Raw genomic sequence first — 26,787 nt, 5'->3', positions numbered from 1 at the left:
AGGGTCATAAATTTTGTGATCTCTTAAATTATATTTTGATTTTCGATTTTTTCCAAACGATTTTGGAGAAAGAGATAATAGCTAATCATTGAAATACACGACCTTTAATACTTACAAATTGTAAGAATTAGGGTACTCACCTCTAAGACCTTATACTTGCCTTTTACACGGTATAATTATGTTTTCATATCTCGAATGGTTGTTTATGGTGGCACTTGCTATTAGAGTAAGTCGCACGATATCCACAACCTAAGAAATGTGGGAGAGAACCCAAAGAACTAATAGAATAGTAGAGAGGAAAAAGATGTTCTATTTGTCCCGAGTTACACAAACGAGGGAGGTTACACCATTTTATAACCCACTCTAATGTAACCTATATTACATGAGAATTAATCCTATTAGATGTGGCCAACCAAGAGTTATGCTCACGAATAAGGCCCTACCAAGCTTGGCTCAAATTCTAACACAAACTTAATAAAAATATTTTTATAAATAAGGAAAGTTATCAGACAAATAGAAGGTTAATTTCCACCCTCTAAAATATAATTCTGCACACTTTCTACTAATAATAATTGTTGAAGCGAGATTTGGTCAGTAGTGTGGTCATCCAGATAAAGTTTGGTGTGAATGTAATTGTAATATGCAAAACAATAAAATAGATGTTTCTCATTCTATAGATACTGGTGTGTTGCTAGCCGAAGAGTCTCCAATGATAAAGTCAGTTATTTAAAGACCTCCTCATTTTTAGTTGTTGGAGCCTTGGAGGTCTTTAATGGTTTCATTTATCTCTTTGGTAATGCATCTAATGGCTTAATGAGGCGCTTGATGAGGTCGTCAACAGTCTTTTTCTTCGAGCTTTCCGTTGGTAACGGCTGTGCATTTATTGCTTATTTAAAGCAATACAATGGTCCAGTGCACTATATGAACGACCTAATTTTATGTACTCATTAATAATCACATGTTTGCATTTTGGAGGAAAAGATAAGACTCAGGTACAGTACATAGATGCTGTTCTTTAGGTTCCCCTTTTAAAATTTTGCCATGTAGATTTTTCATATGTGATAGAAGTGTATTTTTTAGTTAAGTAGTCAATATGATTGAATCTTAAGAGAGGAACCTAAAAAATAGCATCTAAAGTATTGTAGTTAAGTTTTGTCACAGAGAAAATGAGTATTTTATTCTAAATTAGAGGGGGAGATGGGACTTTACCAAAAACAGAATAGGGAACGACGTCGTTTAGCAAAATGAAAGACCGCCGGGAACGAATGGCGAGAACAGAGAGAGATAAGCCAGAAAAAGAAAAAAGAAAAAAAAGAGAGAATAAAAAGAAAAAGAAAACCTCACTCCTCAAAGAAGAAAAAAAAAAAACGGACGGTGCTGATAAATCTCATTCTCTCATCTGAGTCGTCTCCTCTCTCCTCTCTTCTCCAGCGTCCGATCCTCCATTTCCCAACTCCATCCAAAGCCTCTCCCTCTCTCGCGCCCATTTTTCTTTAATAAGATAAACAATTCCAACTCACTCTCTCTCTCTTTCACACAAATACACACACACAGACTCTCTCTCTCTCTCTCACTGACTCGCTCACTCACACAAACCAAACCACCACGAGTCCCTTTCTCTCTGAGTTTTTTTTGTTTGATGATGTCGTTTTGTGATGGACTAGTGCTTCTTCTTCTTCTAGGGTTGCGATGGCGGAAGTTCCGACGAGTCCGAACGGAGGAGGCAGCTACGACGAGAGCGGCGATCAGAGCCCGCGCTCCAACGTTCGCGAGCAGGACCGGTTTCTTCCGATCGCGAACATTAGCCGGATCATGAAGAAGGCTCTCCCCGCCAATGGAAAGATCGCCAAGGACGCCAATGGAAACCGTCCAAGAATGCGTCTCTGAGTTCATCAGCTTCATCACCAGCGAGTAATCACGCTTCGATCGCACTCTTTGTTCTTAGTATTTTTTTTTTTTTTGTGTGTTTGATTAATTGGAGGTTGAATAATGTGTAGGGCTAGCGATAAGTGCCAGAGAGAGAAGAGGAAGACTATTAATGGAGATGATTTGCTTTGGGCTATTGCTACTCTAGGGTTTGAAGACTACATCGATCCACTCAAGATTTACCTCGCCAGATATAGAGAGGTCAAATTTCGTTGAAAATTTGGGCTTTTTAACAATGAAAATGAAATTATTGTCCTTAATTACCTTTTTAATCTTTTCTGATAATGAGTTTTTGTTGTGTAAGTTTTGACTGACCGAGTGTTCTTTGCTTCCTTGTTATCTGGTTTTTTTCTTGGTGCTGATGTAGATGGAGGTATGTTAAATTTATCTTCTTCTTTTTTGATTTTTTAATTTTTATTGATGTGGCTGGTTATTAGAATTTCCCATTTTTTGATGTGTTTGGGTTTATTGTTTTCGTTGTTATAAGAGTGTTTGGATTTTTGAATATTGGGGTTTTGCAAATTATGGGATTTGATAGGGTGACACCAAGGGGTCAGCAAAGGGTGGAGAATCATCTGCTAAGAAAGATGTTCAGCCAAGTCCAAATGCTCAGGTGATGATTTGTGGCTTTGTATATGCTTAATTTTTATGTGTGAAATTTTCTTAGCATCTTATGGTGGCTATCTTTGGTGATGGTGCAGATTGCTCATCAAGGTTCTTTCTCACAAGGTGTTAGTTACGCAACTTCTCAAGTAATCTCTCTCTCTTTCTCTCTCATTACATACAATATAGGCACACGTCATTGAAACTAAACTAAATACTTCAGGTGGATCGTTTTCATAATTAATTAGTATGATGAGGTACTGTGAGTGGAACTTACCATTTTTTTTTTAAATTTCTAAGACCAGTGCAGGACTTATAAAAATGGAATACTAGCATTGCTCGTTGTTGTTAGAAATGTGCGGTTAGTTGATTAAACTCACAATTTCCTAATAGTTTAAGCTTTTGGAACAATCGGTAATTTAACATGGTATCAGAGCAGGAGATCTTGAGTTCGATCCTTGTTTTTGCTCTACCTCCTATTTAAAATATTAAAAATCCCACGTGTTAGGTTTCACCCATTAAAAAGTAGTTTGAGCCTACACGTGAGAGGCAGTGTTAAAATTATGGTTAAGTGACTAAATTCACAATTTCCTAATAACTTAAACTTTTGGGAGAATTGGTAATTTATCAGTTGTAAACTTTGTTAGGTTATGATATAACTTTGTTTTGATTTCCCTTAAGTTTTCGTTTTACACCTAGAACCGAAAAGGGCCTTTGTTGCACTGGAACTTCTCATTTCTCATCCATTCTAGCTCTAGTAGGGTTTATTTGGAGGTTAATTCTGTTAGTTAACTTTGATCCTAATAGGCATGCTTAAAAGAAATATGGTGTATGGAAAGGCATGATTATTGCGTAGACTCACAAACAAAATTGGTTTGCAGTTGAAATTTTTATAAGAACATCTCATTTTCATCAATCTAGCATTTAAAAATTAAAGGGATTAATCTTGAGCTTAGTTCCAACAATCAAGTTTGGTGACTGTATTGGTAGGTCTGAATGACTCCAAGTAATGATCAACTCTATTGTAGGCTAACATCTACATATTAGACAATACTAAAAGCCATGTTTGGTTTTGGGTAGTTTAAGTGTAATTTATATTTTTTCAAGCTATCAACTATGAAGTCAAGTTTAATTTATTCCAATGCTTGGATTATTTTTTATGTAGTGTCCTGTCATATCATGTATTAGCAAAGATATACTAATAACATGTCATTGAAAGTTATTTTTGTATATCATGGAAGACTACTAGTCTTTTAAATATTGTTCGATATGGCAGATCTTATTGAAAGTCCTGAAAAAGTCATCTAAAGGAACTATGGGGTTTCCTTTTGTCATCAACTTCCACGAGCATTTTATGCTTTAAATCCAAACGTATCATGACTGTTTGGAAAAGTATTTCAAACCTAAGCCAGTTTATAAATGTAAGTTTTTTGGATGTCAAAAAAAATAAATGTAAGTTTTTTTTTTTGGTTGAGAAATCACGCTTAAATGTGGAGTTTTGATGGGATCCGGAGCAATAGTGTTGGTATGATCCCACCCAAGAGAGAAAGGATGTAAACGTTATGCTTTCATTCTTAGATCACAATCTAGTGTGATGTTAAATTGTTAACTAAGTAATTCAATAAATAATTTTAACCTTCTCGAAAAGGAAAAAAAAAAAAACTAAATTTCAAAATATATTATAACTAAAATTACCAAACGAATATCTCAACTTAATAAGAAATAGATTAATCACACACAATGATATTGATATTTATGTGGAAAGCTCTCTCTCTTTAAATGAAAAAAAAAACTATGAGACTAACTTCGAATTAGTCTCATATGTGGAAAGCTCTTTCTTTTTATGTGAAAAACTGTGTCTCAAGTTACAATAATTGGCGGCTTCGGCTTACACTTAGAGTTAGCTGTTACGAGGGGATACTAGTACTGAACTTGAAGAAACCTTCCCCTATCTCCATCCCTTAAAATATGCCCCATTGGACTGGGTTGGGGTAGATGGCCGTGGATAGATTGAGGATGGTCATCCCTATGAATCAATAAGTTGTCAATTATTAATGTTTAAGCTAATAAGTTTTAAAATGGTCATCCCTATGAATCAATAAGTTGCCAATTATTAATGTTTAAGCTAATAAGTTTTAAAAGTTTGAAACATCGAAATTCATGGTGAAGTGATTAGGATATTAAAAAGTGGAAGGTTTTAAATTCAAAACGTTTGGGAGTAACTATGTAATCCTATTTTGGAGGACAAAATGATTCTTTGAGTGAGGGCTGAAATTTGCTGAGTGTAATCTTGTGTTAGGAGGATGGGCGTCCTCCTCAAACTCTTTTGGCTTTGTCATATGTAAAAGATAATTCTTGTATCTTTTGCCAAGTTGAGTGAGCCAATCCATTATCATGTGAAAATTTAATCCTTTTTATATTTAGACCCTTCTATTTAAACTTTGTTGTTGTTGTTGTTGTTTTTTTTTTATTTTATTAAATTTTAAATTCAATGGTTACAATAGGGAGTGTGAATTTAAATTTTAGATGTTTTTATCGAAAATACAATAAAATATTATTAGTTGAGTTGTAACACTTTTTAAGTACAATATTTTTTTTTTGATAAGACTTTTTTTTCTTTTTTCTTTTTTATAAGACCTAATACCACCATTTGCAAATATAATTTCATCCAACCAACTAATCGGTACATATGTTGTATATATAAAAAGTAAAATGGAGGGTAGGCCCACCATTATTTTATATATATATATATATATATATAAATGCTACGGTCTTTGATTTAAGGGCAGTTAATATACAATATTATTACTATTCACCACATCTTATGGCGTAGAGTTATAATAAATGATCCATCATGAGGTCCAGAACATCGAATAATTGTATACTATGAAATATGAAATGGATTTTATCTTCTAATTTTTTTTTGAGAGATAGTTTCAACTTATGACATCTGCTCTTGATGATAGCTCTTTATCATTAGATGAAGACACCAATTAGTTTTTAGTGTAGGTGCGGATTGAATCCCTGATCTTTTATTCAACCAATAGAGACCAGTTGAGCTAACTAGAATCCACTTCTAAAATTTTATAATGCTTTCTCACCTAATATATTCGTTTTTATTTGGGTGCATACGATAATTATTTTGGTCATAGATCTTTTTTTTTTTTTTTGAGAAACGGTCATAGATCTTATGTTGACAGTGCTAGAATGTCTGTAATATCACACTATACTCGTTGTTTAAAAATTAAAATAGGAACTTTCGACTAGTGTCCAAGTCATGTGACTCCCACGTTTTGGCATTTATTACTACCAAGCTATCCCTTGTGATGGTGTATTTGCATGAATGTTGTCGTGTCCATCTACATCACAAAAGGTGTATTAAGGGACCATTAACCAAAATGTCATTAATTATTTTTAGAAAAATTGAAACGACGGTTGGGTTCAGTGGAGTTGGTCAAGGATAAAATAAATATTCATGTCAATTTCAAAGCATATACTCCGATTCATACAAGATTTTCTTGAGTCAGATTCCTTTCAGATTTTTTTCTCAAAAAAAGAAAAAAGAAAAAAGATGCCTTTCAGATTTCAAAATCTTATCCATAAAATGCATCAATTTTTTTTTGGCAATAACTAAGTCTTCCTTAGTCCACATGAGAAAGATGTTGTAATTTGTATGCAATTATTGTTACATATAATACCATCCGGAGGATTTAATTAAAGCATTTTTTATAAAATATATTTTTAAATTTTACATTCTTTAAATACACTTATCTCTCCCAAAAAAAATCTTTAGATACACTATTTTTGTAAACTTTTCAAAAAAAAAAAAAATTTATAGCAATAAGCTAATTCAAATGTACACTAAGGGTTCGTTTGGATATCGCTTATTTTGCTGAAAATTGAAAACACTATAGCAAATAAGTGAAAAACGTAGATGATTATTTTTTGATATAGGTACGGTAGCTCAGCTGAAAAACATAGATGATTTTATTTATTTATTTATTTATTTTTTTCACTCCTCTCCCACCCTAACGCTTCTCTTCGAGAAGAGAAGTCCACGCCCACCAGAGAAATTCACAAAGGAAGACAACCCAGTCCAACACTGGTGGCGATTCCAGTCGACGTGGTGGTCAGTGTCCACCTGTCTATCATACACACACACACACAGAGGAGGAGATATCTAAAACCAAAATCAAACTAAAAAAATTCAAGGATTCAAACCACAAATCAAAACTTAGATAAAATCTTAAAACCCATTACAGACCCAAATATTAAAACCCAAACAAGCTCAAGATTCTTGGGATTAACCATCGATTGACTCACCTGCGAAGTCTAATCGAGTAATCGACCACCAGGCAATGGAGGTAGAGACAACAACTTGAAGATCTGACCTGGGTGGCAGCAAAAACAGAGGTGCTTGAAGATAAAAAGCTGAAATGGTGGAGGGTTTTGTGTTGTGGGTGGGGATGGAAATCTTAGATTTGACTTGAAGGGGGTAGAAATCTCAAGTTTTGTATATATATAAGCAAATCGGTGTGGTTCGGTGTTCATCGGAATCCAAAAACCTTCGCCGACAACCGCACCGGCCGACTTCGGTGCTTGAAAATCGCTGCCGACCACCGTGCCTAACACCTGCGGTGGATGTTTGAGGTGGGCGGATCGGTTCGGCTCCGACCGGTTTTGTTGGTGGTGGGCGGTGCCTGTACAGCCTTAAAAAGAACCCAGTCCGTCACCGGCGAACCTTCTTGGATGATCCTCTGCTGTTTGGGTGCGAACTGAAGAAAAAAGCTAGCGTTTTTTTTTCTTTAGTCTTGGCGTTTAACACATTGTACTGTAGCCATGGGTCCCACTGTTTGGAAATGCCAAACGCAAACGTTTGAAAAAAACTCTAAATCCAAACGCATACTAATATAGGCTAAAAACCAACGGTATCATGAAGTCATCAATATCTACAAGGGCGTGGAGGATAAAACAGTAGTAGTTATTCACCGTATTAAAGGATTCAAAATCAATAAAAACTTATCAACTCAATTATGAAACAAATTGAAATTCTTATCAATTAAAAAAATATAATGAAAATTAATATGTATAAATATTACTCCTATAATATTATGACTAAAAAAAGAAAGAAATGAAGGAAACAATGAAAGTGGTGATGTGATGTAAACGGCCGGTGCAAAACTAGTGGTGCAAAACTAGTGGTGGTAGCCGTAGCCCACATTAGTATAATCCGAATCTCATTGTTACACAAACACATTAGGCCCCGTTTGGTAGAGTTGTTAAACAACTCATTTTTAGTTTTTAAATAACATTACACACATTTCTATACATTTTTTCACCTACACGTATTTCAAAAAAAATACAAATAACATTACTCAAATTCCTCTACCAAACGGGCCCATCTCTACTAACTTCGAGGCCACAAGTGTGACCACTTTTGTGGGTCTTCATTTGCCAACCCCTTCTCTTTCCCAAACGAAACTGCCTGTGACTGTGACTGTGACTGTGACCCAACCATAGTCCAAAACCAAGACTCCCTACTCACTCTCAAACACACACTCTCTCTCTCTCACAGACTCTTTCTTCTTTCTCTCACCAAATCATTCTTTCAATTCCAAAGATCAAACACACACACTCTCTCTCTCTTGCACTTATCCAGCAAAACCAACATACATTCTATAATCTTTTACTTAAAAACAATTAAAAAAAGAATCAATTCTGTTTTCATTTTCTTAAAAAATATTGTTAGTGACTCTGTATTACTAGTTGGCTTTACCATTTTCCTTGTTACTTTATATCTGTAGCACAGAGTGGCTTTTCTTTGCTCTCTTTCTTTTTGCACCATTTCTGTGGTTATCAACCTCTCAGTTTAGCTAGCTTTTTTTCACACCCATCATGGAGATTAAGCCTCTCCTATTATCTTTCTTCTTCTGCTTCATTCTTCTTCTCTTGGATGCCTCCAAAGCTCAGATGCCAGGTACTCTCTCTCTCTCTCACTCTCTATAACTTTCTCTTATGTATATTTCTAACCAAAAAAAAAACTTTTTTTTTTTAAATGGGTTTGAATTACTCTGATCTTTTTATTGCCATGTACATGAATTCTAATCTTGCGTCAACTGTCACTTTGATATCTGTCATTTTTGTTTAATTATAAAGTAATTTTTTAAAGAAAAATTTTCACTTGGGTGTGACTGTCACTAATGGCGATGAACAATTGGAAGGGAAAGTTACAATTGTTACAGCCCTACTCCAAGGAACTAACAACAGAAAATAAATAAAAATGATGAACTGGGAAATTTTAGAGCAAAGAAAAGCACTAGAACAGTGACTTTTCATTGTTTTGACTTTTGTGGTGGATATAATAAATGATGGAAAATAAGGAATTTAAACCATAATAAGTCTTAATTGAAAGGTAAACACTTTAAACCCTGTGCTTAAACAACTCCCTCAAAAGTCAAGAACATTTCAACTGTACTGTAGTAGTTACATTATACGAGTTTTATTTCAAGACAACATTGATGCCGCTCCTATTTCTGTTCTTTTAATACATCTTTGTTGATAATTGCATAAGGTTGTCCCAATTAGGTGATTTTTTTACTCACTGAATTGGCTTTTAGATTTTGCCTGTCATGTGATAATTACATTTGTTAGAGAATAACAGTTCCTCATAGAGTTTTCCTCGTAAAAATTTCATGTAGGAGTTTGGAATCACTTTTCTTCTACATTAATGTTTCTAACAGATTTTGTCTTTTGACTCAGGTTTTGTCAGTTTTGACTGTGGAGGCAAAGAAAATTTCACAGACGAAATTGGTCTCGAGTGGACTTCTGACATTAAACTGATTTATGGAGAAACAGCTGGTATTTCTGTTGCAAATGAGACACGCAGGCAATACCAGACCCTGAGATACTTCCCTGCAGATTCCAGGAAGTATTGTTACACGCTTAATGTCATAAGTAGGTCTAGGTACCTTCTGAGAGCAACATTCTTGTATGGTAACTTTGACAAAAACAATGTTTATCCGAAATTTGACATTTCCCTTGGGGCGACTTACTGGTCCACAATAGTCATTTCGGATGCTAGTACTATAGAGGTCCGGGAGCTAATATTCCTGGCTTCAAGTCCTACCATCAGTGTGTGCTTATCCAATGCTGTAACTGGGCAGCCATTTATATCTACTCTTGAGCTCCGACAATTTAATGATTCAATTTACTACACAGATTATGAGGAGCTGTATTACCTCAGTGTCTCTGCAAGGATAAACTTTGGTGCAGAAAGCGAAGCTCCAGTTAGGTATGCTTAGAATAGTTGGTTAGAAGTGCCTAACAGCCTGCTATTTTGAATGCATGGTTATCTGAATGCATTTTAAAATAAATAATATACACGAAACAGTATGAGAAGAAAACATTAAGTTACTAAAGCTATTGTCACGCACATAGATGCCGAACACCCTATTAAGGGAATTTTGAGGTAGGAGAGGGTTAGTAGCTACACATTTATTATTTGAAGTTTTTTCCATATTATGAGATCTGATGACTGTATCTTTGTTATTCTAGGTATCCTGATGACCCCTTTGATAGAATATGGGAGTCAGACTCTTTGAAGAAAGCAAATTTCCTTGTTGATGTTGCTGCTGGAACTGAAAAGGTGTCAACCCAAAAGCCAATTTATGTAAACACTAAAGAGGTACCACCTCAAAAAGTGATGCAGACAGCTGTAGAAGGCATGAATGGGTCATTAACTTACCGGTTAAATTTGGATGGTTTTCCTGGTTCTGGATGGGCAGTCGCCTACTTTGCAGAAATTGAAGATCTGGGTCCAGATGAGACTAGAAAATTTAGACTATTCCTTCCAGGCAATGCTGATTTAAGCAGGCTTGTAGCCAATATTGAAGAGAATGCTCAGGGAAAATATCGTCTTTATGAGCCTGGATTTACCAACTTATCCCTTCCCTTTGTATTATCTTTTGGAATTGGAAAAACATCTGATTCTAAGAGGGGGCCTCTTTTGAATGCTATGGAGATAAATAAGTATTTGGAGAAAAATGATGGTTCTTTAGATGGTAAGTATAACAATGGTTCTTTGAGTATACATAGTATGGTTTTTTTGCTCGAGCATTGTTCTTTACCATGAACTTCCATGAGTTGCAGGAGCGTCTATTGCAAAAATAGTTTCATATTACTCATCATCTGATTGGGCACAAGAAGGTGGTGACCCATGTCTACCAGTTCCATACTCATGGGTGCAGTGTAACTCGGATCCACAACCAAAAATTGTTAAAATGTAAACTTTTAGGCCTTTTTGAGGTTTTATCTCATCAATACCTAATTGGTTTTGCTTTGTTTAAAGTTAGTCCCATACATAGATGAATTCAGATGTCACTGATCTAACCTCAATTACTTTCTGTCCCTGGAGCTTGGCAGTACATTGTCTGGAAAGAACTTGACAGGGAATATCCCTTCAGACTTTGCAAAGTTGACCGGTTTAGTTGAGTTGTAAGTTTGGTACCACATTTCCATTTTTCTGGAGGGTGATAATTGGTTTCCATGATTAGTTCCACTAGTATTGATTACCCTTGAAGCATCATAATCCATGTCATTTGGTTGCAGGTGGCTTGATTACAATTCATTGAGTGGTCCAATACCTGATTTTACTGGATGCATAGAATTGAAAATCATGTAATCTATCATAAATTTTTCTCTTTATCATGGGTTGTAATAAATAATTTAGGTAATTACAATCTTTACCTTGTATAGTCATCTGGAGAACAATCAGTTGACGGGTGAGCTGCCTTCCTCTTTGATGAACCTACCAAATTTGAGGGAATTGTAAGTTATCACAATTTCTATATTGGTTTATTTAATGCCTTCCAATTTCAAAGATTCTTTGCCTTAAGTTGATGCATTAGAAATTATATATGTTATGATAGATTGTAAGATATAATCCATATTTGTATTAATTCTCATTTATTTTAAGTAAGTGTTGTCATTCTGTTTTAGGCTTTTAGCTGAAGATCGTATATACTTGATGCATCTGGTGGTTGCAGGTATGTGCAAAACAATATGTTGTCAGGAACTATGCCATGGGGTCTTCTCAATAAAAACTTGATTTTGAAGTGAGTGTGACTTTTTGCAATTAAAATTGGGATTCCATAAATTGTGACATTTTAAGAAAGGAAAATATTATTGACATGCGCACATATTAAAAAAAATTTAATCTTAAAATGTATGACTGCATTGCTTTGGAAATGTTAGCATTATAATTTTTAACTAAGTTCTCTAGAAAATGAAAATGGTCTTTGGAACTTGAAAATGATACAGTTTAAACCAAAGAAGGTCACAATTGCAGTCAAATGGGTTTTGTTAGCATGGTTTTAGACTGAGAGGTCTAGATTTGTTTAGATTTTTTAGCAAGACTTTGCTTATGGATGGCTACATAATTAATTATGGGAGTAATAAGGAATTAGATGTCATTTTAAGCTAGTTTTGTCTAAGAGGGATACCCTTTTGTTGAACTACTTTTAACTTTTCCTCCTCTTTAAAAGTTTGTTGTTTTGGAAAAGATATCATTGCTTTCAACCAAATGGTTAATGATAGGACTCGATTTTTGTATATTTCTTCTTAGCTGAAGATAACATTGTCTCTATGTTTCTAACTGTGGAAACTAAATTGACTTTGAAGCCACTGGCTCATAGTTCTGTGTTTAGATAAAAGCATAGCTATATTCAGTTTATGTATTTTACTCCACAGTATGGTTTAGATTTGTTTTTGCATGCCAAAATGTTGACTGGTGATCATATTTTCAGATTCAATATGAATGTTGATATCTACATCCTGGCTCCTCCAATGCCTTTTTGTTCATCTTGTTATTCATTGGCTTCTTTGCTATCCCCTCTTTTTTGGGGGGGTGGGGGGGTTCTTTGTATGTGTCTGTCGCTCCTATCAAGGGTGGTGATGCAGGATGGGTAGAAAATAGAGATAAGATGAAAAGAAAGAGAAAACATGACAAATCTTCCCTACCTCGAATTTACTTGAAAACCTTAGGCTTCAGAACCTAAGGGTGCTTGTAATGGCCAACAAGAAGAAAAACATTCTCTAATAAGAAAATTCATATTCAAATTGTACAACCTCAAACTCTTCCTGGAGCCTCTTTTTAGTAGGCTTCATGGATTACATTAAGCCACAATTACATCCCATAAAATCCTTAACAACGTTAAAGATCAAATTCTAAATTCAAAAATAAAATAAAACCTAATGTCTCAAAGAAAATCTAAAATAATTGATTTTGAAATAGTTTTGGTGCTCCTTGCATCATACTCCCCTGGTTGGAGAAAACTTGATCTCAAGTTTTGAAGTGCTTGAGGATAAGACTGCTTGTACTGGAGAATTTCAAAAACTCTTGAAGTACATCCAACTTCGCTTAGAACAAAGAAGCCTTTTGTTCCACCATATTAAATATGTCTAGAATGATACAAACAATCGGTGGAGTAAATGATACAACCTTATCTTGCTCTATAGTAAACACCGTCATACCAAACTTTCCACTTCATCCATTATGTACATCCTCTAAAATTTGTCTCTCTAGCTGAATTTTTGCCTCATCAAATAATGACCCCAACAAATTGAATCAGGTCTACTGCATATGGTTTTGGCTGTATTAAGTGTACATTTGTTGGAGCTTGTATTTCTGTTTTGGCACAAAATTTTGGTGCCTCAACGCTATTGTCCCTCATGTGAAGCTTTACCCCCAAGATTATTGGGTAGTTTTTGGGTGGAAGCCATTATTTTGTCAAATCGGGCATTATTCCTTGCAGTTTTGTGAGCTAGGTCCTGGATGGCCTTCAGTATGTCTTCCAATGATATTGGGTGGACTTAGGGCTAGAAACTGTATGAACACTCATCTCATCTTTTTCAAATTGTGCCACATAGCCAGTAGGTCTATTCCACTCACTCAAATGGTCAAATTGTTTCTTTGGTCTACAAAGTAAGCTTGATAGGATTTAGGCAAGCATTTCTTTTGATATGATTAGAGGTTATATATTTTGCATAGTTTTTCTTTCATTTCTTCCCAATCGGTTTTGGGGGGGTTGTCCCTTCTAAGGTGAAGGTTTTCAATATTGTGCCAATAGTCCATAGCTTAACATATCAATTTCATCTTGGCAAACTGAACCTTTTTTGCATTTGACAAACCTACTTGTTTAAAAAATGATCCATCTCATGTAACCACTTAGTGAAGATCCGTGGGTCTTGTCAACCATCAAATATTGGTGCTTGTAATAATACTAGTTCATTAAATAATTATTACAAAAATTTTAGTTGGGCTAATAAACGAAAACAATTTGAAATCAAATACAAAGTGCAACAGTGAGTACCCAATAGACTGTGGCGGGTCTGCTCGAGTAGTGGTGGTACAACCTTTCCAGTGAAGCTTGGAGGAAGGTCACAACAGGTGATGGAAGCTGTGATGGTTTGCAGTGATGTGACAGGTGCTCAGCTGGCGACTATGAGTTGCAGTAGTGGTTGTTTGGTGTTTCCCGGCGTAATTGGTGTGATGCCAATACACAGAGTCAAGAGCGTGGTTCTTTGATGGCGACTAAACTGGCCTCTGGTGCTTGGGTGGTGAAGGAAGGGTGGATTTGGGTTGTGGGTTTGAGAGGAAGATCTCGATTGGGTTTTTTGTGGGATTTTGAGTATGGGTGTACCTATATGGTCAACTGTTGTGGGTGAGTGCTGTGAGGAGGTTTTGGCTAAGAGTCTTGTAGTGATGGGTTTTTTAGGGATGGTGGTGGGGTTTTCCCGCATTGGTTTAGTAACTGCAACTAGATGAGGGAGACCTTTCGGCAAATGCCACACTTGGCTTTGGGTTGGAATTGAGGGAATCTAGGTGTGGAGTTGTAGTTGAGTGGACTTTGGGTGGTTGATATGAGTGACATGATTCTTTAAGATTGAGAAGTTTGGATGGATGGAGGATGGGCTCTAAAATTGATTTTTGACTGTGGTCTGTTGATTGGATTGAGGTTACTCTGATATCAAATTTGATGCAAGACAGGGTAAGAAAAAATACAGTTAAAGGAAAAGAAAGAGAAAATAGTAGAAATCCTAAACTTCACCACCTAGAATTTGCGTGAAAACCTTACACTTCACCACCAAAGGGTACTTGGATTAACCACCAAGCAAGAACAACGTTCTTTAATCAGAAAAGTCCTATTCAAATTGTATTGTCTCAAACTATTCCTAGAGCCTTTTTTAATAGTTTTTAGGGATTACATTAACCAACAATTACATCCCATAAAATCCTCAATAACATTAAAGGCCAAAATAAAAAATAAAATAAAACTAGTCCAAAATAGTTTTGTGAGGGACAGACAGATCCTTGACCCTGTTCTTATTGCTAATGAATGTCTTGACAGTAGATTGAAGTCTGGGATGCCGGGGCTGATTTGTAAGTTGGATGTTGAGAAGGCCTTTGACCATGTAAACTGGAATTTCCTGATGCAGATGTTAGAAAGAAGTGGTTTCTCTGCCAAATGGAGACAATGGATCCTCTTTTGTCTATCCACTGTCCGTTTCTCCATCTTGATTAATGGCTCTCCTTGTGGATTCTTTGGTAGCACTAGAGGCTTGAGGCAAGGTGATCCGTTGTCTCCTTTCTTGTTTGTCTTGGTGATGGAAGCTCTTGGAAGAATGTTGGATAAAGCTGTTCATGAAGGTCGCATGTCGGGTTTCAGTGTGGGTAACTTGGAGGGAAGATCCAAGGCGGTGTCTCATCTCCTTTTTGCGGATGACACTCTAATCTTTTGTGAGGCTGATTTAGATCAGATTTTGATTCTTCGTATGATTCTTATTTGGTTTGAGGCGGTGTCAGGCCTAAAGATTAACCTAGGCAAGTCAGAATTGGTTCCAGTTGGGGTAGTCAATCATATAGACCTTTTCTTGGTTGTTCTTGGCTGCAAGCGGGGCTCGCTCCCAATGAAATATCTTGGTCTTCCTTTGGGTGCTAAATTCAAGGATAAGACTATCTGGAATCCAATTCTGGAGAAAATGGAGAGGAGATTGGCGGGTTGGAAACGCTTATATTTATCCAAGGGAGGTAGAGTCACCCTAATCAAAAGCACCCTTTCTAATTTACCCACTTATTTTCTATCTCTATTTCCTATTCCTGCTAGTGTGGCTAACCGAATTGAGAGGCTCCAGCGGAATTTCTTATGGGGCAGTTTTGGAGATGATCCTAAAATTCATTTGGTTAAATGGGCTACTGTTTGTTCTCCTATTTCTTCGGGTGGCTTAGGGATAAGGAAGATTAGACTCTTCAATGAAGCTTTGCTTGGGAAGTGGCTTTGGAGATTCGGGATTGAGGAAGTTGCCCTTTGGAGGGAAGTGATAGAGATAAAATATGGTTGTATGTGGGGGGGCTGGTGTACCAGAGCTGTGATTGGCCCTCATGGTGTTGGTTTATGGAAAAATATCCATCAGGGATGGCCTTCCTTCTCTCGCCATATTCTATATGATATTGGTGATGGGTCTAGAGTTAAGTTTTGGCAGGACCGGTGGTGTGGAGAGACTTCTCTTGCTGTTAGTTATCCGGACTTGTTCAGATTTTGCAGGAATAAGGATGCTAGTGTGGCTGAGCTTATGATGTCCACCAATGGTGTCCGCTTTTGGGATGTGAGATTCGTTAGGGGTGTGCATGCTCGGGATCTAGAGGCTATGTCTGATTTCTTGGAAACCATTTATGGTTCTTCTATAAGGGGGCTAGGTGAGGATAAATTGTGTTGGATTCCTAGCAAAGTTAAGGGTTTCTTGGTTAGTGATTATTATAGAATTTTAGCTGGCTCCGCCTTCTTTGGTTTTCCTTGGAAAAGTATTTGGAAGCAGAAGATTCCCTCTAGGGTTGCTTTCTTTGTTTGGACTGCTGCCTTAGGGAAATGCTTGACGACTGATAATTTACGTAAAAGGAAGGTATGGATTTCGGATTGGTGCTACATGTGTAAGAGAAATGGTGAATCGATTGACCATCTATTCCTTCATTGTCCTTTTGCTTCGGATCTATGGTCTATGGTTTTGGGTCTTTTTGGAGTTTCTTGGGTTATGCCACACTCTGTTTTGGGGCTACTGCGTTGTTGGCAAGGCAGCTTTGGTCGTCATCGAAATGGTTTTATTTGGTCTATCATTCCTCATTGCTTATTGTGGTGCCTTTGGAGGGAGAGGAATAGTAGATGTTTTGAAGATTCTGAGAGATCTATTCCGGACCTCAAGCTTCTCTTTTTTAGAACTTTAAGGGATTGGTTGTTTGCTTTGCAAAATAAATCTTTCCCTTCTTTTATTGTTTTCCTAGACTCTTGTAATTTTTGTATTTGATTTCCTTTCCCTTGTTCACTTCCGGTGCACTTGGGTGCTCCTTTTTATCAATATATCTTATTACTTATCAAAAAAAAAAATTTTGAAATAATTTTGGTGTTCCTTGCATGTGCTTGTCAATCCAACCAAGGGCTGCCTTGGCCTTGGCTGCTGCTTGCCCTCAAATTTGGATTGATTTCCAAAAAATGAGGGTTTTTTTGGAAAAGGAGGTTATTTGCCCCCGGGAGGCAGGCATTGGGCATGCTAGGATGCCTGAGGGCTTGCTCGCATGCACGCCACGCTACATCGCCCCACATCGTCCCGCACTTCGGCAAAATTGGCCGAATGGGGAGCCCACAGGCCAATCCTAGGAGCACGCGGATGCTGAGGCATGCTGTGAGGCGCATGCTGCCCGCCACGATTGTTGCAACAATGTCTCCACAGGCATAACTACAGCCCAGGCTTCCGCTGCCACCACCGCAGCAATCTGCATCGGTCCACACCTCGAGTTGATTGGCGGACCGGCTGTTGCCGTTCCACATCCAACCTAGGAGGTTGAGGATATAAGATTTGGACCAAGAAGGAGGCAAAAATTATAGGTGGATTGATGATTAGATCAGCAAAGGCATGATAAGTGGATGGAGATCCTGGTAGGAGAGTGATGCTTGTGATAGGAGCACCCTTAAGGTATTGTAAAATGCATTTGACAGCTTGAGAATGAGTTGTAGCTGAAGCATGCAAGACAGACTTGGTTGACCAAGTTGCACCAGGTAGGGTTGGTGAGTGTCAAATATTACAAGGGACCAACAATGTTTTTGTTGAGTAGGATTAGGTAAGAGAAAACCATTGGATAAAGCTGTTTTTGGTCCAGAAACAACTGGAGTGGTACAAGGATATTAGAGCATATTTATTTTGTGCCAAAGAAAGGTCATGAGAGGAATGAGATGCCTAAATTCCTAGGAAGAAGTGAATGTCCCTAATTAGACCTAGTGAATTTAGTGCCAAGAGATGCTGACAAAGTTGGTGAGCATAGAATGATTGGCTCCTATAAGGATGATATCATCAGCATAGAGAAGGAGAATAAGGGAGCTATTGGAGAGTGTAAGACAAACATGGAACTATGCAAAACTGATGAAACCATATCGGATCAAAAGGAAATAAAACGGTCAAACCAAGCTTGGGAGGCTTGACACATACCAATGATACCATACATAGCCTTAAGTCAACAAACATGTGTAAGATGACTAGCATGAACAAAACTAGGAGCTTGTTGCATGTAAACTTCTTCATTAAGGACATTATGAAGGAAAGTATTAGTAACATCAAGTTGATGAATGGGCTGGTGGATGGTAATGGTGATAGAGAGGATAGTATGAATGAAGTGGGCTTAACAATAGTACTAAATGTATTAGAAAAATCAACATTGGGGTGTTGATACAAACGTTTTGCCACAACTTGTATTTTACATTGTTCAATAGTGCCATCACTATCACTAAGGGAGAGTTTGAGGTGTCAGTTGTAGAGGTATCAATGGTGGGGAGGTGAAATGTAGAAGGTTGAGATGAAGGTTTTGTAGAGCATGATGAGGTGGTAGCAACAGAAGAGGGAAGAGTGGTGGTAGAGCAGATGGGTGGAGGTGAAATGGTAAAAGAAATGATGAAAGGATGTGGTGGTGAAGAGGTAGGGGTAGACATCTTAATTATCATTGAAAAGCACATGGTGAGAGATATAATCACAACCTATTTGAGAATCAAGACACTGATAGCCTTTGTGGATGGTGTTATAACCGAGAAAGGCTCAAGCCATGGATTTGGGGCTAAGTTTGTCTTTTCCGTATTGACACAAACATGGAAAACAATCAGTTGAATACTTGAAGGATAGAGAAATCTAGGGAAAATGCAAAAAGAAATTCAACAAGAGAGAGGTGGTTAAGGACTTTGTTGGGAAGGTGATGAGGCAAGCGGTGGGAAAGGCTCCAAGCCAGTATTTCGTTGGCATTTGTTCTTATAGGAGATCAAGGAACCATCCAATTCAACCCACATTCTCAATCTGACTGAAATTGAAGGCTCGTGTATCACATGTGAGTTTGGAAACAGAGAGCAAATCTTGTTTGATGTGAGGAACAACTAAAACTTCTTGAAGAGATAATGAAGATTTGGGGGTGGATAAAAGAACCTTCCGTTATGACCGGTATGAATAGTGGGCAAACATGTACCATCTCCAACAAGATCTTGATTATTGCCACTGGATAGTTGCACATGTTGAAGAAGAGTGGGATCATAGGTCACATAAGAGGGGGTGCCTGAATTTGAAACCCATTGAGTTGGTTGAGGTGGTGGTGACTGTGTAACATGGAGACCAGTAAAGGTTTTGATGAAGGTTTCTGTTGCAGCTGGCTGCATAATGATAATGACACTTGTCTACAGTGGGTCATGGTGTGACATATTTGGCATTTGATAGAGATGCATGATGGATTCAGTGCATGGTCTACAGGGAAAGGTCGCACAGTTTGTAGTTTCGGTTACTTGTGCAAAACTGGTATTTGGCGTGAGAATATGAAATGGTTGTTGGGGACTTGAGGGTCGACCACTATTGTTGAGGCTTGTTCCGAAATTTTTGTGTGGATAAAGGTCCTGAAGTATAGAGTACCGTAGCATCTCCCAATGGGAGTGGAGCATGGGTTGGGTGAGAGTAGTTTAAACACTGTTCATGGGTCAGCAAGTGAGATCATATTTTTAATGAAGGTGATGGTTTCAAATCGGTTTTTAATAGTAGTGATGAATGGATCGAACTGCGGACCCGATCCATTCAAGGTGTATGTAACAAGATCAATATCTTTGATCTTTTCACCAATGGGAGTGGAGCATGGGTTGTGTGAGAGTAGTTTAAACATTGTTCATGGGTCAGCAAGCGAGCTTATATTTTTAATGAAGGTGATGGGTTCAAATCGGTTTTCAATTGCAGTGATGAATGGATCAAACTGTGGACCTGATCCATTCAAGATGTATGTAACAAGATGAATATCTTTGATCTTTTCACCAGTGGTAGCGAGCAAGTCTACACGAGATTTTGTTTGTTGCAGGTAGTTGGTGGTGGTGCGGTCCCCTTATTTGCGTTTAGGAGTTCTTGCTGCAAGGGAGATTTTCTTGCCAAGGATTGATGTTGATACAAATAGGCAAGAAAATCCCAAACAGCTTTTGATGATGACTATCCAAGAATTTTTGTAGCTAATCCAATGGATAAGGTGGCACTAATTCCACCAAAGCAACTATTGAAAAAATGATCAAGGTTTTGCCCTTGCAAGTATTCTGGATTAGGTTACTCAGTGTTATCGGCTGATTTTATGGTTGTGGGTGGTGGTGGATGACTTCCATCAACAAATTCAAGGAGATTTGTGTTTATAATAATGGATTTGATTTGATCTAGATGAGATAATTGTTATTGTCGAGTTTCAGGGACTCAGATATGGCCATGTTGTGTAAGGGTAGATTCATGGTGTTTGATGTAGAGGAAGCTGCTATTGGTGATTGATGTGGAATTGAAGTTATTTTATAGAAGCTTGATAGATGATCATAAAGACTCTGATACCATGAATAAATTGAAGAGTGGTGTTTTGTTTGGTGAAATACTTGATGCCTAATGATATGCATTCAGCTCATGTAAGTGTTGATCTCATGATATGCCTAATTACATTAATGGGTCTCACCTAACCTTGTGGCACATACAAATAAAGGTGATAAATTATCAGTTTTCCCAAAAGCTTAAGTTTTTAGAAATTTGTGAATTTAATCATTTAAATAATTCTAGTATTCTAACACTCCTCATGTTTTCGCCTAGACTCTCCCTAAATAAGTGGGGCCCAACATGTGGGATTTTACTTTTTAAATGGGAGGTAGAGTGGTGATAAGATTTAAACTCAAGACCACCTTCTTTGATACGAGGATAAACTACCACTTGTCTCAAAAGCTTAAATTGTTAGAAAAAAAGGTGGATTTAATCATTTAACCATTATTCTAACAAAATGATACAAGAGTAATGTTAGAACAAAGATTTAAATTAAATCCCTTAAAACATTAGCTTTGACTTTTTCTTTATTGGTTTGAATGGTTGCCCTTGTTTGGAGAGTTCATCCTTTGATTGTAGCTTTCTGTTATTAATGTGTTTATAGATTTAGTTCTTTTTTGTTTTTATAAATTAATGTGTTGTATCATATGCATATATGTGTGTATTATACTTTGATTCTAGCTCTACCATTGATTTGAACCTTTACATTCTACTTTGATTTTCCTCAGCTACTCTGGGAACATAAATCTTCAAAAAGGGAGTAAAAGTGGGAGCCACATGAATATAATTATTGGGTCATCAGTTGGGGCTGGCGTTCTATTAATAGCTACTATTGCCTTATGCCTATTTATGAGCAAAGGGAAGAAAAGGTATTTTGAGCAAGGTATGAAACTTGAGAAATCTTCACATTTATCTTATTTTTATAAAAAATTACTGTTGGTTCAACTAACTTATTTTGATTTTGTTATAGACCAACTTGACCATTCCTCGCCTGTTCTAAGACTAGCATCTTCCAAGAGCAAAGCGCACACAGAAGCTGCATATTGCTTCACTTTCTCTGAAATTGAAGATTCTACAAGAAAATTTGAAAAGAAGATTGGTTCTGGAGGATTTGGAGTTGTATATTATGGAAAAATGAAAGACGGAAAAGAAATTGCAGTCAAAGTTCTAACCCATAATTCCTTCCAGGGAAAGCGAGAATTTTTGAACGAGGTAAGTTATCATACTGTTTGAACCTCTTTCTATATTCTGATATTGTAGTCACATTATCTTGACCTATTTATAAACTGGTGACGGTTCCTTTATTACTTTTTTTTATGTCAAATTTGAAATATAAACTAGTGGCATGGGACTGTTGCAAATTTGGCCATTGAACTGGAAATAAACTAAGTGGAAAGAAGGGAAAGCCCTATCCCATTCTTTTTTCGACAGAATTTTATACCCTGTCCAGAATTTATACCAACTTTGTCGCTTGTAATTTTATCTAAATCACCTTGCTTTTGCTTCTTTTTCTTTGCAAATTCTCTTTTGACAAATTTGGTGAAACAGGGAGATTTGAAACTTCGATATCTTCCATTATAGTCTTTCTTGAAGATAGAAGTGTCGATTAATGAAATTGTTTCTCTATTCTTAATAAGTCCTGTTGCATTTGGTGGGATTATATGTGCTAGAGACTATAAACTAGTTCTTACGATTTTCAAATTCTTGAATTTGATCTAGGTGACTCTTCTTTCAAGGATACATCACAGGAACCTGGTACAGTTTCTTGGCTATTGCGGGGAAGGAGAGAGATGTATGCTTGTTTATGAGTTCATGCATAATGGAACTCTCAAGGAACATCTTTATGGTAAGCTCACGTGTTTCTAAATGAAGCAATACTATTTTGAAAGCTCAACCATGCATAATATTTCAAGGCCCATTAACAGGTCACAAAAGTATTAATTGGTTCAAGCGACTTCAAATTGCCGAGGATGCTGCAAAAGGTTTTTAAGCTAACTTATACTGCTGACAGAAACCTCTCCTCTATAAGCTTGTTGAAATTGATTCATGCATTTTCATGCTTGTTTAGGGATTGAATACCTTCACACAGGCTGTGTTCCAGCCGTTATTCATAGGGACTTGAAAAGCAGCAATATTCTTCTTGACAAACACATGAGAGCAAAGGTTTCAGATTTTGGTCTTTCAAAACTTGCAGTAGATGGAGCCTCTCATGTCTCAAGCATAGTTTGGGGCACTGTAGGTTATCTGGATCCCGAGTAAGGCTTTTCTCTGTCTTGCTTAAAATATGGTGTTCTTCTCATGATCAAGTAAAGCATCATTTCTGTTGCTTTAAATACATGTTGCTTCTGTTGTTGACTTGTCATTTAAGTATGAAATGGGTGCCCTTATTTGCTTTTTGGTGAAACTTTTTATTTCATTTTGCTTAATACAAGTAGGCCAGGGATGGGGGGTGGGTTTGAATCTAGAAGTGCCACTGAGCCACCGTCCCCCGGGGGGGGTTTCAAATCCAATAGTGCTGCTAAGACAGAAGGCTTTTGGCTGGTGAAACTTCCTATTGATTACTCATTTTTGTGACCTTTGACAAGAGTCTATACTTATAAACAGACAAACAAACGAATAGAGATAGGTTGTCACTGTGGACAAAGTTGTGATCTCTTTAAGGATTCATAAACATTGCAGGTGTAGGTGTTTGGGGCCATTATCACTCCTTGTTGTATTTCTTTCTTTTCTTTTCCTTTTTGAACTAATTTGTCAATGCAATATTGTCTTAAACCAAAATATGTAGCAATCCCTGTAACAAACCCTTCTTGTTTGAGAGGGGTGGCTTCACCTGTTTTATCATACACTTTCTTAGATCAATCGGCTACCATACTGTATTAGATCATATCAAGATGATTTTCTTTTCTTTTTTTGGGTGTTTCTCATGATATGCAGGTATTATATCTCACAGCAGTTATCGGACAAGAGTGATGTCTATAGTTTTGGTGTCATTCTTCTTGAGCTGATATCTGGTCATGAAGCAATATCTAATGAAAGCTTTGGTGTTAATTGCACTAACATAGTCCAGTGGGTAAGTGTGGTTTTTCTGGTGAGGCTGGCATTGGGACATATAATAGAATTAAATCCATCCCCTAACTAATCATTTTTTATTGGGCAAGTAAAAGTAGTTGTCGCTTTTATAGATGCATTTTACTTTTCAACATGCAAATCTTATTTCAGGTTTCTCTTCTCAATTTTTTTGTTTTGTTTCTGGGAAAGGTTTAAATCATTGATATAATTAAACCTGGTTGGTGAAAAGCATGGATCATTCATACAAATTGTTTAATATAGAAGTGAAATGATTCTCCTTTTATTACATTAATTAACTAATGATTGTTTCACAGGCAAAGTTGCATATTGAGAGTGGGGACATTCAAGGAATCATCGATCCCTCACTACATGGGGAATTTGACATCCAATCAATATGGAAGATAGCAGAGAAAGCTCTGATGTGTGTCCAACCTCACAAACATATGAGACCGTCAACTTCAGAAGTTCTTAAGGAGATTCAAGATACAATCACAATAGAAAGGGAAGCAGCAGTGGCTGCAAGAGGGAAATTCAGATGAGGGATTATTGGCTTAGTAATGGCCATTAAACAACTCATAAAGGTATTTGTAATGGTTGTGAAATGACTCGTAAAAGACGTCTGTAATAGCTTTGTAACTGTTGCTCATAACCAGCTTAACTGAAGGTTTTATGTCTGACTTCAATGTGCTTACGGTTGTCCATGAATTGGACGGCCATTTGATCACTACTCGTCATAACTTATGTCACATGAGAGTTAGGCTGCGTTTGGTTCAATGTAAAATGATTTCAAGATGTAAAATATTTTCAAGTGAAAATATTTTCTGGAAATGAAAATGATTTCAAGTGTTTGGTCTCATTACAAAAAATATTTTGGAAAATATTTGGTTGTATATCTGATAATTCTCTAGAAAACACGTTTTCTCAGCTTCCAAACAAATATTATAATAGAAAATTTGAATATATAAACCAAATCAACAATAAGGCAAGATGGGCGGGTGGGTTTGACAGCGGCAAGATCGGTAGATGGGTTTGATAGCGGTGAGATCGGTGGGTGGGTCCGAAGGAAGCGACGACGACGAGATTGGGTTGTAGATCAAAGATCATGGGTGGGTCTGATAGCTTCTCGGCTTTGGTTGGTCAGAGGGAAAGAGAGAGGAAGAGAGAAGAAAAAGCTTCCTTGACCGGCGATGTAGATCTGTGGCGAAGACGATGACAGTTCGGTGAGGTTGAGGCACGAACCTGCGACACGATCAGACCAGCAAAGGTTGGGTTGTCTTCTTCACTTTCCCTTCTAGCTCTCTCTCTGTCTTCAGGTGTGTAAGTCTGCGTGGAGGGGACGAGGACGATGATCTAACCGGCGAGGATGTGCTTGGGAATCACTTCAGGTGGAGTGTGCCCTCACTTTCTCTCACTCTCTCTCTTCGGGTGTGTTTTTTGGAAACTCATTGAAGGTAAAGTAAGAGTGTAAACGATTTTACACTCTTAGTGGGTTATTTTCCGTTGACCGTGTACCATATTTTCCATTGACCCTATTTTCCATAGGTACCAAACACCCACAAGGGTGTAAAATAATTTCCTGAAATCAGTTTCAGGCGAAACAAACGCACCCTTAATCCCATTAAATGTGACCAACCGAGAGTCATGCCCACTAATACTGGCCTAACCAAGCTTAGACAAAAAGAAGGTTAATTTCTATAAACAGGAGAAGTCATTAGACAAAAAGAAGGTTAATTTTCACCCTCTAAAATATCTTTTTGCACACTTCCTACCAATAGTAATTGATGAAGCAAGATTTGGTCAGTAGTGTGGTCGTCTAGATGGAGTTTGGCGTGAATGTAATCGTAATATGCAAAACAATAACAAACCTATTTCTCCCTTTATGGACACGGGCGTGGTGCCAACCGAAGAGTCTCCAATGATAAAGTCATATTTTGAGAGAGACAATATAATCTTAACTCAAGAATATCTTAGTATATGTGTGTGTGTGCATTCTTCCTGTTCTGAGATGATTTATGTAAATTATTCCTTTCTAGTCGTTGGAGGTCTTTAATGGTTTCATTTAATTCTTTGGTAACGCATTTGATGGTTTAATGAGCCACTTGATGAGGTCGTCAACGTTCTTTTTCTTCGGGCTTTCCGTTGGTAACAGCTACACATTTATTGCTTATTTAAAGCAATACGATCATCTAGTGCATTGCATGGGCGACCAAATTTTATGTACTCATCAATATTCACATGTTTGCATTTTAGAGGAAATGAGTATTTTATTCTAAATTTGAAGGGAGATAAATCTATATATATAATAATAATAATAATGATAATAATAGATAAAACTGAGAGAAAATCCAATTAGATTTTAAATTTGAATTCAATTAGAGTCTAATTTTGCGCTATGTGTCACATCTAATCTAAGTTTTTAAATTTTTATATCAAATGAGTTAATTGTAAAAAACGTGGAATTCAATATAAGTAAACCATAAAAAAACATAATTTTTGAATGATTTTATATTGAGTAAGACTTAGGTACAGTACTTAGGTGTTGTTTCTTAGGTTCTCTTTTCAAGATTCTGCCATGTGGATTTTTTCTCATGAGAACTTAGTGTATTTTTAAGTTAAGTAGTCAAATGACTGAATTTTAAGAGGGAAACCTAAGGAACAGCACTTAAGGTATTGTACCTAAATTTTGTCCTTTTATATTTATGAACATTTTTCTTTGTAGAATTAAAAACAATTGAAGTTTATAAATCATCTATATATATACATATATTATTAAGTAAAGCTGAGAGAAAATCTGATTAGATTTTAAATTGAAATTCAATTAGAGTCTAATTTTGCACCACGTGTCCCATCTAATCAAAAAATTTAAAATTTTGAACCAAGTTAATTAGGTTAGTATAAAAATTGGATTTCAATTAGAATTTAATTTTACGGCATGTGTTACATCTAATTTTTTTTTTTTTTTTTTTTTTTTTTTGTTGCCAAATAAGTTAATTTAGAGTAGAAAACGACGAAATCAATATAAATAAATCATAAAAAAAAAAACATAATCATATATCTAACATTGTATATAAAATTAGAGGAAGAAAGAGTTTGAATGATTTTATATTTATGAGCTTTTTTTTTATAATTCATTTGGCATAAAAATTATATATATATATATATATATATATTAATAGGTAAAGTTTAGAGAAAATTCAATTAAATTCTACAATTAAAGTCCAATTTTGTGCCATGTGTTCTAAATTATTTTTTTTTATAGAGAATTTTATTTCTTAATTTTGGAATCAAATG

At 36.5% G+C, this 26,787-nt stretch overlaps 1 protein-coding gene across 1 annotated transcript; it reads left to right on the top strand.

The window, feature by feature from the left end:
* Positions 1 to 1,332: 1,332 nt before the first annotated feature.
* Positions 1,333 to 24,223, top strand: LOC115953906 (probable LRR receptor-like serine/threonine-protein kinase At1g67720). The gene is given in 22 exon segments (XM_031071728.1): positions 1,333 to 1,501; positions 1,683 to 1,860; positions 1,862 to 1,911; positions 1,998 to 2,127; positions 2,294 to 2,299; positions 2,465 to 2,539; positions 2,628 to 2,678; positions 8,500 to 8,506; positions 9,289 to 9,820; positions 10,084 to 10,589; positions 10,678 to 10,810; positions 10,951 to 11,022; positions 11,137 to 11,205; positions 11,284 to 11,355; positions 11,574 to 11,642; positions 21,156 to 21,310; positions 21,398 to 21,639; positions 22,147 to 22,273; positions 22,353 to 22,409; positions 22,496 to 22,682; positions 23,362 to 23,497; positions 23,811 to 24,223. Coding segments are annotated over 21 exon segments (3,072 nt in total). The 5' UTR covers positions 1,333 to 1,501; positions 1,683 to 1,689; the 3' UTR covers positions 24,036 to 24,223.
* The last annotated feature ends 2,564 nt before the right edge of the window (positions 24,224 to 26,787 follow it).

The sequence above is a fragment of the Quercus lobata genome, chromosome 7 (genome assembly GCF_001633185.2).
Source record: "Quercus lobata isolate SW786 chromosome 7, ValleyOak3.0 Primary Assembly, whole genome shotgun sequence".
Classification (NCBI taxonomy): domain Eukaryota; kingdom Viridiplantae; phylum Streptophyta; class Magnoliopsida; order Fagales; family Fagaceae; genus Quercus; species Quercus lobata.
This window is presented reverse-complemented; position numbering and strand designations above follow the sequence as displayed.